Source organism: Hemicordylus capensis, chromosome 2 (genome assembly GCF_027244095.1).
Source record: "Hemicordylus capensis ecotype Gifberg chromosome 2, rHemCap1.1.pri, whole genome shotgun sequence".
Classification (NCBI taxonomy): Eukaryota; Metazoa; Chordata; class Lepidosauria; order Squamata; family Cordylidae; genus Hemicordylus; species Hemicordylus capensis.
The window spans coordinates 243,381,699-243,399,402 of NC_069658.1; the positions used below are offsets into that span (position 1 = coordinate 243,381,699).

General features: G+C 46.6%; 1 protein-coding gene across 3 annotated transcripts; it reads right to left on the reverse strand.

The window, feature by feature from the left end:
* Positions 1 to 723: 723 nt before the first annotated feature.
* LOC128347505 (zinc finger and SCAN domain-containing protein 23-like) lies at positions 724 to 12,615 on the reverse strand. 3 transcript variants are annotated; one of them, XM_053302371.1, is made up of 4 exons: positions 12,297 to 12,615; positions 6,372 to 7,391; positions 3,664 to 3,793; positions 724 to 1,842 (listed from the first exon to the last, which is right to left on the reverse strand). In XM_053302371.1, the coding sequence occupies exons 2-4, from the start codon at positions 7,176 to 7,178 to the stop codon at positions 1,052 to 1,054; spliced, it is 1,728 nt and encodes a 575-aa protein (XP_053158346.1). In that variant the 5' UTR covers positions 7,179 to 7,391; positions 12,297 to 12,615; the 3' UTR covers positions 724 to 1,051. The 3 variants fall into 3 exon arrangements, with proteins under 3 accessions (XP_053158346.1, XP_053158348.1, XP_053158345.1); XM_053302373.1 differs by lacking the exon at positions 12,297 to 12,615 and adding an exon at positions 10,696 to 11,144 and having other exon boundaries at positions 724 to 1,839; XM_053302370.1 differs by lacking the exon at positions 12,297 to 12,615 and adding an exon at positions 10,696 to 11,140.
* Between the last annotated feature and the right edge of the window lie 5,089 nt (positions 12,616 to 17,704).

The window sequence follows — 17,704 nt, forward strand, 5'->3', positions numbered from 1 at the left end:
CGCCCAGCTTCCCTGTCCCCTGTCTCGGTCTTCCCCCGCCGCCATTGCCCTCGCCTTTTTCAGGGCGGCCGCTTCTGGTTGTCTCGGCCTCCTCTCGCCGTGCTGCAGCTCATGGCCGAGGCGGCGGCTCTGCCGCTGCCTCGGACACTTTCCCCCGCCGCCACACACCGGCTAATGGCCGCCCGTGGCTGTGGGACACTGGTGTCTGAGGTCCTGTGTCCCTTGGGCTCTTCTGGGCCTGCGCTTCGCGCAGGCCCAGAACAGCCCAGGGAGGCAGGGACGCAGATCCCCAACATTCCAAAGCCACGGCCACTCACTTAGCCTTTTATTATATAGGATAAGCAGAGGATGCCAATTTAGAAGAGTGATTCTACCCCCATCTCTCTCTCTGGGTTGGTGCTCATGATCTGTTGACAGGGAATCTGAAATCTCCAGGGCGTGCACACATTTACACGAGATTGGTAATCTAAGATTTGAACTCAATAAATAATGACTTATCATGGTTCTAGTCTGAAATTGGGGGTGAGGGGAGTTCCAACTCCTCATAACACTTCTCAGGAGCACACGTCCCAGAGATCTCCAATTGCTGTTTAACAATTTTGCTTTGACTGTGGGAACTAGACCCTTCCCTCCCTCCCACACACACTCACACAAAGGAAGATCTTTGCCAAGATGGAGTTGGCTACAATCACACCAAAAAAAGAGAGAGCGTATCTTCCCCCCTCCAGAACTGTTGCTTTTACTCATATGCAAATATATACATTACTTAACAATTAAAACCAAGACTTCATTAATTGGATGACAGCCCTGCTTATCACACATGCTCATCACCAAGCTAATGTGGACATGTACGTTTTTCTGCATGAACCCAACCAGTTCCGTTCTGGTTTCAAGTGTACCCGACCAGTCGCAGAAATGTTATGGGCCTGGTATGGCTTCAAGCGCCGCTGAACCCCAATTGGAACTGAACTAGACTGTAACGGACTGACTCCCATATGAAACAAGGCACACACTCCAATATAGCTTTTCTCCAATGTGGATCCTTTTTCAGTTAGTTTAGACAAAACTTTTTCCCCAGATCCGGCTGTTCCATCTGCAGCTTCTCCACATTGTGCTGCCTCTGGTGAGTAATCAAGTGGGACTTATTAACGAAGCCCTTCCCACACACTGGACATTTGTACGGCTTCTCCCCTGTGTGGGTCCTCCTGTGCGTGTGGAGGTTGGAAGTGCTGCTGAAGCTCTTCCCACAGGTGCAACACTTGTAGGGCTTCTCTCCAGTGTGCGTCCTCTCATGCACGATCAAGTGGGAGCTCTGGATGAAGGTTTTCCCACAGTATGAGCACCCGTACGGCTTCTCCCCAGTGTGGGTCCTCTCGTGCGTCACAAGGTTCGGCCTGCGGCTGAAGGTTTTCCCGCAGTAGGCACACTGGTTGGACTTCCCCCCAGGGTGGACTTGCGGATGTCTCATCAGAGGATCCTTGCAGCTGAGGCTTTCACCATCCTCACATTGATAAGTCAGCTCTTGGATTACAACCTCTTCACATTTGATAAAGCCAGACTCCTGTTCAAAGCCTTCCTCAGACCCACTGAGTGCCGTTTGCTGCAGCAGGCCTTCATGGAGGGGTTTCTCACTTACCCCACAAGAAACAGGATCCCCCACTCCCATCCGTGGGTGGCTCCCCCCTAGCTGCCTCTTTGGTTCACTCCGATCCTCAGAGGAGTCACCCTCTTTCGGGGTCCTGGAAACATTCTTCAGCACTCTTCTTTGGGATGGTTCTGCTTGCTCAGGTCTTCCTAGCCGACGGTTTCTTTCTTCACACTCGTCTACTTGCATGGAATCTGCTGAAATTAAAAAGGAAATATTCTTGATACAACCAATAACAGAGGTCAAGGCTGCAGTTCTGTGCTGGTTTACCTGCAAGCACCGTGGGGCTTACTTCTGAAGAGGCGGGCAAAGTGTAGGGTTGCAAGTTGCATGAACTTCCAGAGAGATTAGGAAGTTGCTTTAAACCGAGTCAAACCATTGGCCCATGTGAAGAAACAGACAGTGGTATTTACTTCGTATTGTTTCTTTCTGTGCCTGAGACTTTCCTTCTGCTTGCCCCTGTTTTATTAATAAAACAACCTTGGTTGTTCATGGGGTCTGCTGGTGCTGAATATGTTTTGAAGGGAGAATTTGCTCTGCCTGTGGCCCTGTTATTTGGTAAGGCTATCCAATTAATTCATAACGCCATGAGAGAGGAAATGACTACATGACTCGCTCATATAGTCATGGGCTAGATCATGCCCTGATTTGGACAGGAGGGTTGGTTGTGGCAGGTTCCCTGGCCTGAATTCCTGTGCTGGCAAGGCTATGTGACCAAAGGGTTAATTATTACCCTGCTCTCCGTAATTAATCCTCTGGTCACGTTGCCTTGGGAGCAATAATATGGTGACAGTGAAAGAAAGTAATAACTTATTGATATAAAAGTCAATAAGAAAAATCATAATAACATTGATATACACATCAAAAGTAAAAACATATTGATATCAAGTTCTTCCTTATTAGACCATTCACATGTTATGTTCAACAATCATACGATGAGTACACAGGCATAGTCGTTCAGTCATGGTTTAATTGTAAACCGCCCTGAGCCATTTTGGAAGGGCGGTATAAAAACTGAATGGATGGATAGACAGACTAGACTAGACTAGACTAGACTAGACTAGACTAGATACGCATGTTATCTTGAATACAGCTGCAGAATTACTCTTCCTATCCATACCACTCATTTGAAGGGCCTGTATCTGGGTTCAAGTTTGCTTATTCATTCATTCATTCGATTTCTAGATCACTCTTCCAAAAATGGCTCAGGGTGATTTACAGAGAAATAATAAATAAATAATAAATAAATAAATAAGATGGCTCCCTGTCCCCAAAGGGCTCACAATCTAAAAAGAAACATAAGATAGACATCTGCAACACTCACTGGAGGTACTATGCTGGGGGGGGATTGGGCCAGTTACTGTGGATTCAGCACACTTGTGCCTTGCAGCTGGTGTTCAGAGGTATTCCTTATAAGTTTTCAAAGATTAATCTGAGAACTAAAACATAGGGATGTGCTGAACCACGGCTGCTGACCACGCAAACAGCTGCCAGGCATGCGCAGAGGCCATCTGAACCGCCTAGAGCCTTCGGAGTCAGACAGTATATAAAATAAATAAATAAAGTTTATAAAATAAATAAATAAAGTTTATTGCGCAGGAGCAGCTGGGAGACGCCCTGCTGGCGCACGGGACAGCTTGGGGGAGCGCCGGGATTACAGCAATGGTGGCAATCGGAGGAGGAGCAGGTATGGACCTGCTCTCCTCTGCTTTAAAGGGGCTGTGCAAGCCCTCATTTTTAAAAGGGATGTGCCCACAATTCGGCATCCGAATCATGTTTCAAGCACATCCCTACTAAAACAGTTGTGGGTTACCCCTTCCCTCTGCCGCTTTAGAGAAGTCCAAGGACAATGAAACTTTTCAGAGGGATTTACAGGATAACTGGAAGCCCCTCTGGCCAGCTCTGACATTTCCCTTAAGCTTATAGGAAGCGAAATGTCCTTTGTGGGCTGTGGGGAGAGAACAACCCCTCAGGAGCCACAGTGGATACCCCTCAGGAAACGTCCACACCCTCCTTACCTTGTGAATTCACATCTCCGTGGTCACCCTCTTGCGTGGTCTCCCTGTACTGCCGCCTGTGGACAGGGTCAGGCAGAGCCTGTGAAGATCGGGAGAAACCCGGGGCTGCCTCCTGAAGTGATGCTGGCTTCTGGAACAGCAGAGAAGATTCCTTGCATGACTGAACAGACCAAGCTGCCTTGTATTGTGTCAGACCATTGGTCCATCTGGCGCAGTAGTCTCTACACCAGGGCTGCTCAACTTTGGCCCTCCTGCAGATGTTGGCCTACAACTCCCATAATCTCTGGCAATTGGCCACTGTGGCTGGGGATTGTGGGAGTTGTAGTCCAAAAACATCTGGGGGGCCTAAGTTGAGCAGGCCTGCTCTACACCGAGTGGCAGTAACTCTCTGGGGTTTCAGTTAGAGATGAGGCTTTCTCAGCCAGGTTCCATGCCAGGGATGGAACTTGGGATTCTCCGGATGCAAAGTAGGTGCTTTACCATTGAGCTATGGATTATCCTGGTGAATATACAAACCTGCCTTTCATGGAGAGACTACCTAGCCCAGAACTGACTGCTTCAACCTGCAGCAACCCAACAGGGGTCTTACTCAGCCCTACCTGCAGATGGTGCCAGGAACTGGAACATAGGATGGAACATAGCTGCCATATACTGAGTCAGACCACTGGTCTAGCTAGCACAGTATTGTCTTCAGAGACGGGCAGCAACTTCTCCAGGGTTGCAGGCAGGAATCTCTCAGCCCTATCTTGGAGATGCCAGGAAGGGAACTTGAAACCTTCTGCTCTTCCCAGAGCGGCTTCATCCCCTGAGGGGAATATCTTACAGTGCTCACACATCAAGTCACCCATTCATATGCAACCAGGGTAGACCCTGCTTAACTAAGGGGACAAGTCATGCTTGCTACCACAAGACCAGCTTGCCTGAACTTAGAACCTTCTGCATGCAAAGCAAATGCTCTTCCACTGAGCTACAATCCCCCCACAAAAAACAAACAAACAGTTTTTGTAGTCAAAACCAAAACAAGTCAAAGTATTAGTCCATATAGCTCAGGTTTGTCTACACTGACTGGCAGCAGCTCTCCAGGATTTCAGACAGAGAGGGGTCTTTCCCAGACCTGCCTGGAGATCCTGGCAGGGACTGAAAATGGGACCTTCTGCATGCAAAGCTGGTGCTCTGCCACTGAGCAATGGATGCATATGCGCTTGACTTCTGCCGAGTCAGACTCTTGGTCCATCTGGCTCAGTAGTGTTTGCAGTGACTGGCAGCAGCTCCCCAGGGTTTGTGGCAGGGGCCTTTCCCAGCCCTACCTGGAAATGCTGACCAGGACAGAACTTAGGACCGTCTACAGGCAAAGCAGGGCCATTGCTTATGGTTTATCCTGTCAAGGGGTTTTATGTAAACTTCTCATTAGCAGATACCAGGCCCTCCATTACAAGAAAAGTAGCCAGTTTTTTAGTTTCTACCATCAAGGTAAACCGCGCAGAGATGCAAGTTTTGGGTGATATAGAAATTTTAAATTAAATAAAATATCCTCTATAATAATTACCTTGAGTGTGATCCCGTGTCCTTTTCCGGCCCGTGTCTTTCTCAGCCGTTCTGGGCATGCCCAGAACGGCCGAGAAAGATACGGCCGTCCAGACATGGGCGGCCATGTTGGAGGAGGAGAAGCGGCGGCCGAGGAGAAGCCGCCGCCGCCAACGCCAGGAGGAGAGTGCGGGCGAGGCGGCAGCGGAGCCGCGGCCTCGGCCAGAGGTGGCAGTGGCCGCAGCGGGGCGACTGGCCCCGATGGCGGCGGCCACGGCCGAGAGTGCGGTTGAGGCAGCGACGGCCACGGCAGGACAAATGGCCCCGATGGTGGCCACCGCCACGGCAGCAAAACCGCGGCCTCAACAAGAGGTGGCGGCAGCCGCGGCGGGCGAACAGGGAAGGACTGGGACCGCTGGTGGCCGCACTGGGGGGGGGGCGTGGGCGGTCTACTACCGCCCGTTAATCTAACCGGCTGAAAATTGCTAGTTTTAAATAAAGTGCATGGCAAGCCGATATTATCCTGTACTGAGTTATTCTGGTTCCATCTTTCTCTTTCTGACTGCCCTGCAGTTTGCTATATTGTTTTAACTATTCAGTTTTCGAACATTTTTTGTTATGGCTACAGCTAAACAAACAAAGTGATTGATTGATTGCTATAAACAGGCAGAGCAGGAGCTCTACCATCGTATGATGTCCCCTCCTCAACTGCTTCTACATGGGGTTCAGACTGAACCTTTTCTTCCTCTGGGAGAGTCACAGCTTCACAAAGGCCACTGGCACTTGGGAAAGATCCTCAATCCTTTTTCAAGGTGGCAGGCTGACAAGGAATCAGAGAATGCTGGACATTCTCTGAAGGCCTTGTAGGACAGGCCTACAAGGAATCAGAGTTGGAAGGGATGTTGGAGTCCTTCTAGTCCAATCTGCTACGCAGCGCAGGGATCTACTACTGCATGGATTGGAAGGGCTTTACTATCTTATACCCCACCATCCCCGCAATAAGCAGCCCCACTGCAGTCTATGGGGAAGGGATGGAAATTGAGTCATTTTTCAATCCTGGTTAACACCATGAAAAAAAGTAGGCAACAGACACCCACAAAAAAGTTGCTCCTAGATGGGCCAAGATCTCAACTCACATTCCGCACCTTGGGAAATCCACAAATGTCAGGGTGAAAAGGCCTCACCTGTTTTTCCTGTCTCTTGGCTTCTAGCTGCATCTGCAGGAAACCCTCAGCCAGGGCCACCGCCTGGGAACAGGTCTCTGGGCCACAATCCCGCACCCAGCTCTGGATCTCCGGTGGAAGGACGGCCAGGAAGTGCTCCAAGATCAGCAGCTCCAAAATCTGCTCCTTTGTCTGCTTCTTTACCCTTAGCCACCCATGGCAAAGTTTCTGCAGTTGGCTGTAAGCCCCTCTCGGACCCTCAGCCTCCTGGTAGCAGAAATGCCTGAAGTGGTGACCCCACCTTTCCCGGGCCAGAGCATCCTGTCGTAAGATGGCTGCTTTCACCTTCCCATAATCCTCTCTGTCTCCGATCTCCAGCCTGTCAAAGGTCTTCTTGGCTTCTCCACTCAGAGCTGGCAGGAGCTGGGTCACCCACTCTCCCCTGGGCCATTGACAGGCTTCGGCCACTTGCTCAAAGGAGGCCAGAAAGGCCTTAGTATCATCCCATGGAGCGGGCTCTTCTGTCAGCTGGGGGATTGCCAGTCCAGAGCAAGGGGACTCCACTGTCTTCAGAAACTCCTGCCATTGGGCATCCCAGCGCTGAAGAAGACCCTCCTTTGGTTCCTGTTTAACTTGTTCTCCGGGAATCCTCTGCAGGAATTCCTGGAGCCTTCCAGCTTGGTGGACAGCTTTTCCTGTTCCCTCCGATTCCTCCTTTGGTGCAGAGCCTCCTGGGTCTTGTTCCTCCATTTTCACTCCCGGGGACATCCAGTGCTTCTGCACAGCCTGGAATGGGAAGTCCGGCTGCTTCCCCTGCCCTGCGTCCATATCCTCTCTTTCACTCTCTACCAAAAGAAGCTCAGAGATAAGACTCTTCTGGATGTGTACAGTGAACAGCAGGGCTTTAATGGTACAGCATCTGGATTCCTCCCCAGCTGGATTCTCACCTTACAATAATTACAATATTGGACGTTTCAGGGTGACAAACACTGAAAGGAGGAGGAGGAGAAAGTGTTCAAATCTGGCTGGAGGGCCTTCCACCTGAGTGACAAAAAAGAGCACAGGAAGAAGAAAGAATGGACAAAAGTCAGCATTTGGGGCTCCCATAAAGATGGCTGCCAATGTCCCCCTCCCCTGTGAAATGATGGAAGCATAAGACACCAGACCATAACATCATAAGATGCTGGAGATGGGGCCATTTCCTATTGTTGTTCCTGGCATCTGGCGTTTAAAGGTATACTTCCTCTGTACACGAAGGTTCAATTCAGCTATCATGGTTACTGATAAGAGTTGTCTGCCATGAATTTACCTAATCCCAGGATTATCAAACTTGGGTCCCCATATGTGGTTGGACTACAACTCCCAGCACAAAGGCAACAATTGTAGCTAGGGATTATGAGAGTTGTAGTCCAATCACGTCTAGGGACCCAAGTTTGAGAACCCCTGGTCTAATCCTGTATAACAGCATAAGAAGTGCCCTTCTGAATCAGATCATACATCGATCTAGTCCAGAGCTGCAAAACCTCACCCTCCAGTTGTTGTTGAATTATAACTCCCATCATCCCTGACTACTGGCCACTGTGTGAAGGGCCAAAGTTGTGCAGCCCTGATCTAGGCCAACATCCTATAGCCAGCCAGGTTTTTCTGGGCATGTTTCACTGACAATGGTCACTAGTCTAGATGGCTTGAAAAGGCGGGGGGACAAAATCATGGACCAGGATAGGTCTATGTATGGCTATTAGGGATGTGCACAAAATTTGCATATATCGATTTGAATCCGAATAGAATCTGAATTGAAATTGATTTGGAACCATTGAATAGAGTTGAGATTTGTTTGAATCGATTCAAAGTTGGGCAAATTCAAATCGATTCGAACTCCACTCTATTCAATGGTTCTAAATCAAATCAATTCGAATCCGAATCAGTTCATGCAAATTTCATGCACATCCCCAATGGCTACTAGCCTTGAAGACTAGAAGCAGAATACACCTGAATACCAGTTGCTGGAAAGCATCTGAGAGAGGGCTATTTGTCTGTATGTTCTGCTTCTGGGCTGCCCATCAACTTGGCCCTTTTGGAAAAGAGGATGCTGGGAGAGATGGGTCTTTGGCCTGATCCAGAAACACCCTTCTCCTACTCTTATGAAGCCCACCAGCAGGGCTCGAAGGCAAGAACTACCCGCCATTACTTGCCCTACGCAGCGACATGCTAAGAGGTACACAGCCTCTCCATCTGCAGAACAGCTGTCCAAAATCTGTCCTCCAACCATTTCCTGGCACTTCTCCAGAAGCAAAGCAAATTGGACAAACTGCCAACAGGTAAGCAATAGCACTGAAACAAAAAGGCAGGAATAAAAAGCCGCCACAGTCCTTTACATCTGTCTCACCAGATTTTGCATTTAGCAGAGGGGTCTGTGGCCCTCCTGCAGATGTTGACCTACTACTCCCATCATCCCTGGCTACTGGCCATTATGTTTGGGGATGATGGGAGTTGTAGTCCAACAACAGCTGGAGGGCCACAGCTTGACACTGATTTAGTGGCACGTACTGCTGGGAATAGGGGCATAAGCCTGAACGCCTGTTCAGCACGAGTGGGATGGCTTGCTTCAGTGGAGTAGTGAGGGTTCTGGTGGCTCTTGTTCAGGCTGCCGCTGCCACCCCGCAATGTCTGAGGTCAGACGCAGGGTGTATGGCAATGATAGCTAACGGGGCCACGTGTTCCATTTTGAAGTAACATTTGCTGAATGCTGGGCTCCCAGCATAGCTGGAATGGCTTTTCCCTGCTTTCAAAGGCATTCCCAGCCAGGCTGGGAGCTCAGTGCTAGCTGAAACCTCTCAAAAACAGAGTCATGGGGCCCCTGGCTTGCTTGCAAGCTGTAGAGACTGGCAAAGGGCATCTTCCTATCTCGCCTTCATTAGGAAAACCTGCACTTTCCTTGGGCACAATCATGGCGGGCCTTCCCACCTCCACCGGACCCCCTAAGACCAAGTCATGAGACTATAACAACAATGATAGACTTTATTTGCTATCCGCCCCATCACAAATTGTTCTCTTGTGGTTGGTGGCTCCCAACACATTAAAAAACATCCAGTAAAAATACATAAAACACAAAAAATAAGATACAAAATACAATACAATTTTTTTTTTTACAAAACTCTCTTACATTTTAAAAAGTCAATTTTAAAAAGCCTGAGTGACTACATGGTGCACTGAGCCCCTCACCAGCTTAACAAGAAGAACTGATGGGGTGCAGGGAAGGGGATGAAAGGACAACTTTATCAAATTTTACAACAGCATATGCACACATACGCCACTTTCTACTCTACAGTGTGACAGCTGTGGGGTTTGAGCACTCTGGATTTCTAATTCTCAAGGTTGTGCAGCTCCAAACTAGGTTCTTTCAGATCCAGTCAAATATCAGCAGCTACACAGGAAGCTGTTTTATCCGGAGTCAGGTCATTGGTCCATCTAGATCACTACTGCCTACATCAGGGCTGCACAATTTTGAAAAGTATTACTTACAGCTTTGAGACTGCCAGGTGCTTGCCTCATATTGCAGGGCATCCATTCATTATTACCCTTGCCTTTTATGAAATAATTTTAGAAATTGAAATTATTCAAAGGGGAAAAAATTAAGTATGAGAAAATCTTCTGGAAAGTTTTCCATTTTAGAAATTTTCCCACTCCACATCTCTACCTTGGAGAGCCACTGCCAGTCAGAGCATACAATACTGAGCTAGACAGACCAGTGGTCCGATTCAATATGACAGCTACATCTGCTTCTCAGGAGCATCCATAATGTTAGAGCACCGGCTCTGCATACAGAAGGTTCAATCCCTGCACCTCTACCTAAGAGGCTCACAGGCAGCCAGGCTGGGAAAGACCTCTGAGCTCAGGACCCTGGAGAGCTGCTACCAGTCCGAGATGGATCAATGATCAGCTCGGTGTAAGGCAACTTCGGGTGTTCACATCAGACTGTTCTATTTTGGGAAGCAGCCACAGTTCCGTAGTGGAGTTCATAGTTCCCCCGGCACATCCAACTAAAGGCTCTCAAATATCAGGGCAGGGAAAGACACCTCTCTCTACCCATGACCTTGCGGAGCAGCTGCCAGTCAGAGTAGACAAGAAGGCCCAAGGGTCCGACTCACGATAACGCCGTTTCACATATTTTCAATCTAACCCACACCGCATGGTTTTCTGCCTTCAAACTCAATGCCATTTTTATGTTGCAAGAACAGGGGCGGGGGAGGAATCCACACATTTAACATGCACAGCAAAAGGACTTCCCTCCCAGCCAAGGGTTTCCCGGGGGGGGGAGCGTGCAAGCACCCTCCTCTGCACTCACTCAGATCCTCCTCCGAGGGGTATGAACGACCAGGATCCAGCCCCAAAACAACAGCTGCCACTCCCGGGGAAAAAGTACATTCAAAAGAGCCCATTTCCGGGGGAGGGAACACCGCAGGAAGGGGCTTGCCAGTTTTTTTAGCCTTCTTCTTCCTAGGAATCGGGCTCTGCAGTTCCACCCTTTGCTGAAGGCAAGATCAAAACTGCCCATCAGGCGAATTTCGTCTTGGTGTCTCCTGATTCCCTCGTCTCTAGGTTGGCCGTCTCTGCACTGGCGATCCTTCCCCTAAAAAGCGTTTCTTCCTTTGCATTATAACGCCAACAAGAGCTTCGTGATAGTCGCAACTTCTCGGGCTTGCAAGGGCTCCTGGGAGTTGTAGTTCGCGGCGGGAAAGCAGGTTTGGGAAGGAAAACTCTTTTAATCGGGCTTCGCTGCAATTGCAAGCCTGCTCCTTCCCCTCTCTCTTCTCTAGAGGAGACTCCACTAAAGTTTGTGGTGGTTGAATTGATGTTGGATCGCAAACCAGTGGGCCAAGCCTTAAGCTTTTAGTAATTATTAGTTACACACAGCTTAATGTGTGTAACTAAATTACTAGCTTTTAATAATTATTAGTTACACACGGCTTTTAACTGCAGGTTTTTTAAAATTTTATTAGTGTGCGCATTCAACGTGGTACCGATTTTGTCATTATGAGCCACCTGAAGGCCTAACTGGCCATGGGGCAGGGTAACTTATCTTTTATTAATTTATTAATTAACAAAAACCAGAGTAATTATTACTCTTATTAATTTAGTAATTAATAAAAACCAGGGCTTAACATCAGAATTAGGCCTTTCACGTTCCCACTTCCATTTGCAGAGATGTGCTCTTACCCCTGGCCTCCACAGCCCATGGGGGGCCCCCCAAATCCTCTTTAGTCTGTCCTGGTTGTGGTGGTCGCCTGGCCAAGCATGATGATGCTTAATTTGCAGGGGAGGGGGGCCTCCAAAGGCCTTTAGGTCCAGGCTCCAAAATCACCTTGGTGTACCTCTCTCCACCTCCTTCCTTCTTTCCTCCTCTTATCAGGGTGCCACAAGACTCTTTGTTTTCACTGGTAGCTTAACAGTCTTCCAAAGATCTGTACCTATCCTGGAAATCAATTATTATTTCCAATATGAATAAGCTCTTGATTGATTAATTACTGTCAAGTCTGTGTCGACTCTTAGCAGCCACATAGATAGATTAATGCCTGGTTTTAATTATGATTTTATGAATCTGCTGTAAACGGGGGGCAGGATTCAGACTAAATTAGTTACAATTAAGCCCCATTGAAATAAATGAGACCGAATGTTGATCACAATTAACTTGTCTCATTAAATTATGTCAGTGGTGCTTAGAATTGATCTAGAAGATCCTGCCCACTCTGATTTTGAATTCCATTTTTTAAAATTACATTTATACGAAGTGTAACACTTCTAATATCTGATTATATGTAATTATTTTGGAAATGTTGTGTCACTAAATACAAAAACAAATGCGTAGGCAAATGTAGCATGGCATCTCCTCCTCCCTGGTCTCCCCACACATTCTGCCACTGCAGGGGGTTTTGTGTTGTGATTTACCTTAATTTTGTTGCAGATATCCTTTTTTCTCCCCTTCTACAGCCTTAAAAATGGGAATCTGGTTCAGTTGGTAATCATTGTTCCACTCACAAGATCAGCTGTGCTGTTGAAGGGTTAACTGCAGATTTTTCAAACTTAATCCAACTGTCAAACCAACTGTCTCGCTTCTGTTCTGTTCTTTGACCAAAATCTTTTCTCAAACATCCTTGCTACCACTTTCCTTTCTGCACATGACCAAACCTTTTCTGCCAATGTTTCTAATTCTTTCACCTTCCAATAACTCTCTGCACGGTTTTCAAGAATGCCGTCATGTATATTCTCATGATTTTCCTTTCCCTAATGCTTCATCCTAGAGCAGGAGTTATCAAATTTGGGTCCTCAGATGTTGGACTGCAACCCCCATTATCCCCAGCCACTGTGACTGGGGATGATGGGTTGTAGTTCAACATCATCTAGGGATCCACGTTTGAGAACTTCTGCCCTGTAGCGTTAAGGGAGTGGGACTTAGCTCAATTCCTCCCCCTCCAGCATGGAGTGATATATTCCCAAGAGGAAATGTCTCAAAAGCAACAGGTAGGCAAAAAAACAAAAAAGAAGAAAACTCATTTTCCATTGCTGGACTGAAGGCATTGGAATTTCGGCTGGCAAAATTTGGCTGAGAGTTTTGAGTTGGTGGGGTGGGAGGGATATGTCAAGCCCCTTCATCCTGATGTCTTTCCATTCCAGTGAGGGGGGAGGTTTTCCAGTCCAGCTCTCCTGGCATCAGAGAGCTACAGAAAGAAAGATCCCCGTTCAGATCTTAACGCTGTGATACACACCAGATCGCTTTAACTAACGGGGGCACAACTCAAATACCCCAGTGGGCCCAAACCAACCATGACTTGGTGTATAGGGGCCAAGGTATATGTTCAGCACATTAACAATTACATTAAAATTAATTATTAAATAATAATTGTTAGCCGCCCAGAGACGGAGGTTTGGGTGGTATACAAGATAAATAATAATAATAATTATTATTATTATTCGATTTCTATACCGCCCTTCCAAAAATGGCTCAGGGTGGTTTACAAAGAGAAATAACAAACAAAGCAATTATTAGTTACTCATTAAAAATATTAAGGAAAGCCATTATTAGTTACCCGTAACATGAGGAGAGACGAGGAGGCTGCTAGCAACTTTCTTCCTTGTCCCTTGTGTACTTTCAAGCTTGCAAAGATTAATTTTGAAAGGGGTTTGACCACCCCCCCTGCCAGGGCCATGGGGCAAAGCAAGATTTTGCACCTCAGGTACCACAAAACTTTGGTCCACCCCTGGGGCTAGCAAAAAAAGTCCCCTGGATAGATCCGGCCCCCAGACTTTACTTGTACAGGCCCGAGCTAAGCCAACATACCTATGCCTCAGCCTTCCTATCTGCAATAAGGGGATAATAGTTTGGCCTACCTTACAGGGCTGTTGTCTAGCTTGCCAGAAGTTTTAATGAATACACTAAAAGTCTCAGAGGGGCATCAAATTATTACATTTAGTATGAGACAGGCCTCACCAAAGAGAAGGAGCAGAATGGGGGATGGAGCTGTAGTTGAATGGTAGAACATTTGCTTTGCATGCACAAGGTCTCAGGTTCAATCTGGCATCTCCAGGAAGGGCTGGGCAATACTCCTGCCTGAAACCTTGCAGAGCTGCTGCCAGTCAGTGTAAACAATTCTGAGATAGATGGGCCAATCGTCTTGACACATTAGAATCCAGCTTCCTATGTTCCTAATGATTGTAGACATGGTTTGGAAGCTACATCTCAAAGCCACCCGTACAAATTTCTTCCATTGCTCTAAGGCTTCCAGTTGGATGATATTGATTTATGTCCTTTAAGTCATTACCATGCCCTTTAAGTTCTTATAAAGAAATTGATACAGAAAATTAGTTCAGCAAGCAGATCCTGATAAAACACCAGCCTATTTGCTTAAGGTGCAAAATAGCTGCAGCTTCTTAGGTATAAAATTAAAGTAAAGTGTCTTGTCAAGTCGATTTTGACTCCTGGCTCTCACAGAGCCCTGTGGTTTTCTTTTTGTAGAATACAGGAGGGGTTTACCCTGACCACCTCCTGCACAGTATGAGCTGATGCCTTTCAGCATCTTCCTACATCCCTGTTCCTTGCAATTAGGGTGCTTTTTGAAGTATTGTAACCACTGAGTATTTTTACCTGTTACTAAAAGCTGAGGGAGCCCCAGATGGAAGCACTCTGTAGCAACTGAATAAAGCTTTTTTATTATTTTTGTTCTTTGCATTTTACAAGCCTCTCTGAGTGAATCTTTTGGCTCCGGAGAAAGGGAGGGGGGCTAAAAGGGTTTCCCCCCTCTCTGGTGCAAACACTCCTCAGGCTGGGTCATCAGCTACCAGATTTCTCACCATGTGTAGGCTTGCTTGTGGAGGATTTATGAGTATTTTTCTCATAGCAAAAGAAGAGTTTCTACCCCAAACCCAGGGAGGGACAAACTCTGAGACAAAGGAGGTGGTGGTGGCAGCCATTTTTGAAACTACCAGAGATAAAGGAAAGCTTAGGGAACAGCTTTGCTAGGGAAGTGCAGAGGGGATAATTCAGCATTTTTCTTCCCCTCACTGCGCTTGCTCTGAGACAAAGGCTTAAAAGTAGCATGATGATGATTATTATTTATGTTTTATATCCCGCTTTTCCTCCAAGGAGCCCAGAGCTAAGTACTACGTACTTAGGTTTCTCCTCACAACAACCCTGTGAAGTAGGTGAGGCTGAGAGAGAAGTGACTGGCCCAGAGTCACCCAGCAAGTCTCGTGGCTGAATGGGGGATTTGAACTCTCGTCTCCCCGGTCCTAGTCCAGCACTCTAACCACTACACCACGCTGGCTTCTGCTTGCATACAGAAGCTTCCAAGTCCCCTCCCTGGCATCCCCAACATAGGGCTGAGGGAGACTCCTGCCTGCAACCTTGGAGAAGCCGCTGCCAGTCTGGGAAGACACTACTGAGCAGGGATGTAGCTATAATTGAGCGAATGGGTTCAAAGAACCAGGGGCCCCCAGCTCCACCCCTCCCTATTTTCTTCATTATCTCTCTCACTCCACGGGGGCCGCTGAAGAGAGGGGTGAACACGGGCCCCTTCTTCCCTAGCTACACCCCTGTAGATGGACCAATGGTCTATCTTGCTATAAGGGAGCTTCCTGTGTTCCTATGTTACTGTGATTGTTGTAAGGGTTGTATCAAGTCAATACATGTGAAGCATGTTGCACACTCAAAAAGTGCTATATAAAGGCAAAGTATTGTTTTCAAAAAGTTGTGGTCCGACTCTTGAGTTTCTATGCTGTTTTAATTTTGTTGGTTTTATATTGTTTCTGTACTTTTTAAAGCTTTTTTAATACTATAAATTATGGATATAAATTAAGATAAAATACAATAAAATAATTTGTGTAATGATTGGTTGGACAGAGATTACGAATTCTTCATATTGTATAGATCATGGCTATATTGTCTGATTTAAACATTCACATTGTATTTAGAATAATTGCAAATATGCAGCTTGACTAGGCATTAACTGGATTCTTAGAAGCACAGACAAAATGTATTAATAATTAAAATTCTTTTTGCATTTCTGATAAAATTAAAAAAATAGGAATATTTTCTAATTTTCTCATATTTATATCCTACTCTTCTTCTAAAGAGGTCAGAGCAGCTTATAGGAGGATGTTTCCATGTTATCGTCACAACAACCTTGTGAGGTAGGTTAGGCTGAATGGTAGTCCAGATGAGCTTTAAAAAACTACTCCAGATGAGCTTTAAAAAACAACTGAGCAGGAATTGGAAGAGTAGCCATGGTCTAGCATTCTATGTCCACACACATAATGGGATGCTTCCCCAGATAAGACAGACATTTCTCTCTACTCCCCAACACTAACAGAATTGGATTGGGGGGGCCTGTCCTCTCCCCTCCCTTTCTTAGCTCCAGCACTTGTAGCACCTAGTACTTGTATGCTTTTACCACTATCTTCCAGGGATTCAAACCTATCAAAAAGAGACCAAATCTTGATTGGTACATAGGAAACTGCTTTATACAGAATCAGGCCCTTGGGCCACCTAACTCAGTACTGTCCACTCTGACTGGCAGCAGCTCTCAGTCTCCAGGGTTTCCAACAGGAATCTTTCCCAACTCTACCTGGAGGGACTGAACCTGGGATCTTCTGCCAGCAAAGCAGGTGCTCTACCCCTGAACTACAGCACCGTCCCCACTGCTTTTGGGGAGCAAAATTTCAAACATGATTTGACAGTCTCTCCTGAGCTCCCTTATAGGCATATTAGCCATGATGGTTTGAACTACTGAGTTGCAGCCAGTGCAGAATGCAATGGTTATCAAGCTAGGAGGTAAAGATTCTAGCAGCATAAGGGTAGATGGGGGAAGAGAACTAGATTTAAATCTCATAAGAACATAAGAACAGCCCTGCCAGATCAGGCCCAAGGCCCATCTAGTCCAGCATCCTGTTTTGCACAGTGGCCCACCAGATGCCGCTCAAAAGGAACATCATCAATGCACACACATACACACCTTAAAACAGATTATTTTTAGATCAAGTAATAATCCAGGATCCGTGTAATTTCCCCTGTTTTCCTCCATCTTCTTTCCTCCCTCCTCACGTATTCTAGCTCCCTGTACAAGCTATAGCCATTTCTGATTTGTACATTTCCATGTAAACATATGAAATGCCAGACCACAGTACTGCAATGATATTAATCACCTGACATAGTTTTCTTAAATACATTCAACAAGAGTTTTCTCTAGGGTTGCAACATGTGGGCAGTTCCCTGGTTAAGTTGATTAAAAATGCACCCTCTGTTATGTAGGCACCACGTTTTGTAAAGATGGTCACTAACATCCCTACTAATGGTACAGAGGCTCTGCGTGCAAAGTGCCTGCACAGTATTTAATAATCCAGATCTTAGTAATAATCCAGGAGGTTATAATAATTATTCCTAATTATACAAAGATAATTCTTTCTAACCACCATAGAGATTATTTCTAATAAGCACAGGATGCCAATTTAGAAGAGTGATCCTACCCCCATCTCACTCTCTGGGTTGGTGCTCATCATCTGTTTACAGGGAATCTGAAATCTCCAGGGCGTGCACACATTTACAAGAGATTGGTAATCTAAGATCTGAACTCAATAAATAATGACTTATCATGAAATTGGGGGTGAGGGGAGTTCCAGCTCCTCATAACATTCTCCTCAGGGGCACACATGCCCCAAAGATCTCCGATTGCTGTTTAACAGATTTTGCTTTGACCATGGGAACTAGCCCCTTCCCTCCCTCCCACACACTCACACAAAGGAAGATCTTTGCCAAGATGGAGTTGGCTACAATCACACCAAAAAAAGAGAGAGCGTATCTTCCC

Bases quoted from the DNA above. Each gene is read 5' to 3' on its own strand.
- LOC128347505 (XM_053302371.1), bottom strand. From the start codon at position 7,178: ATGGACGCAGGGCAGGGGAAGCAGCCGGACTTCCCATTCCAGGCTGTG. The intron at 3,794-6,371 runs GTGAGGCCTTTT...CTGCTGTTCCAG, and splicing joins CCAAGAGACAGGAAAAACAG to AAGCCAGCATCACTTCAGGA. The intron at 1,843-3,663 runs GTAAGGAGGGTG...TTTTAATTTCAG, and splicing joins CGGAGATGTGAATTCACAAG to CAGATTCCATGCAAGTAGAC.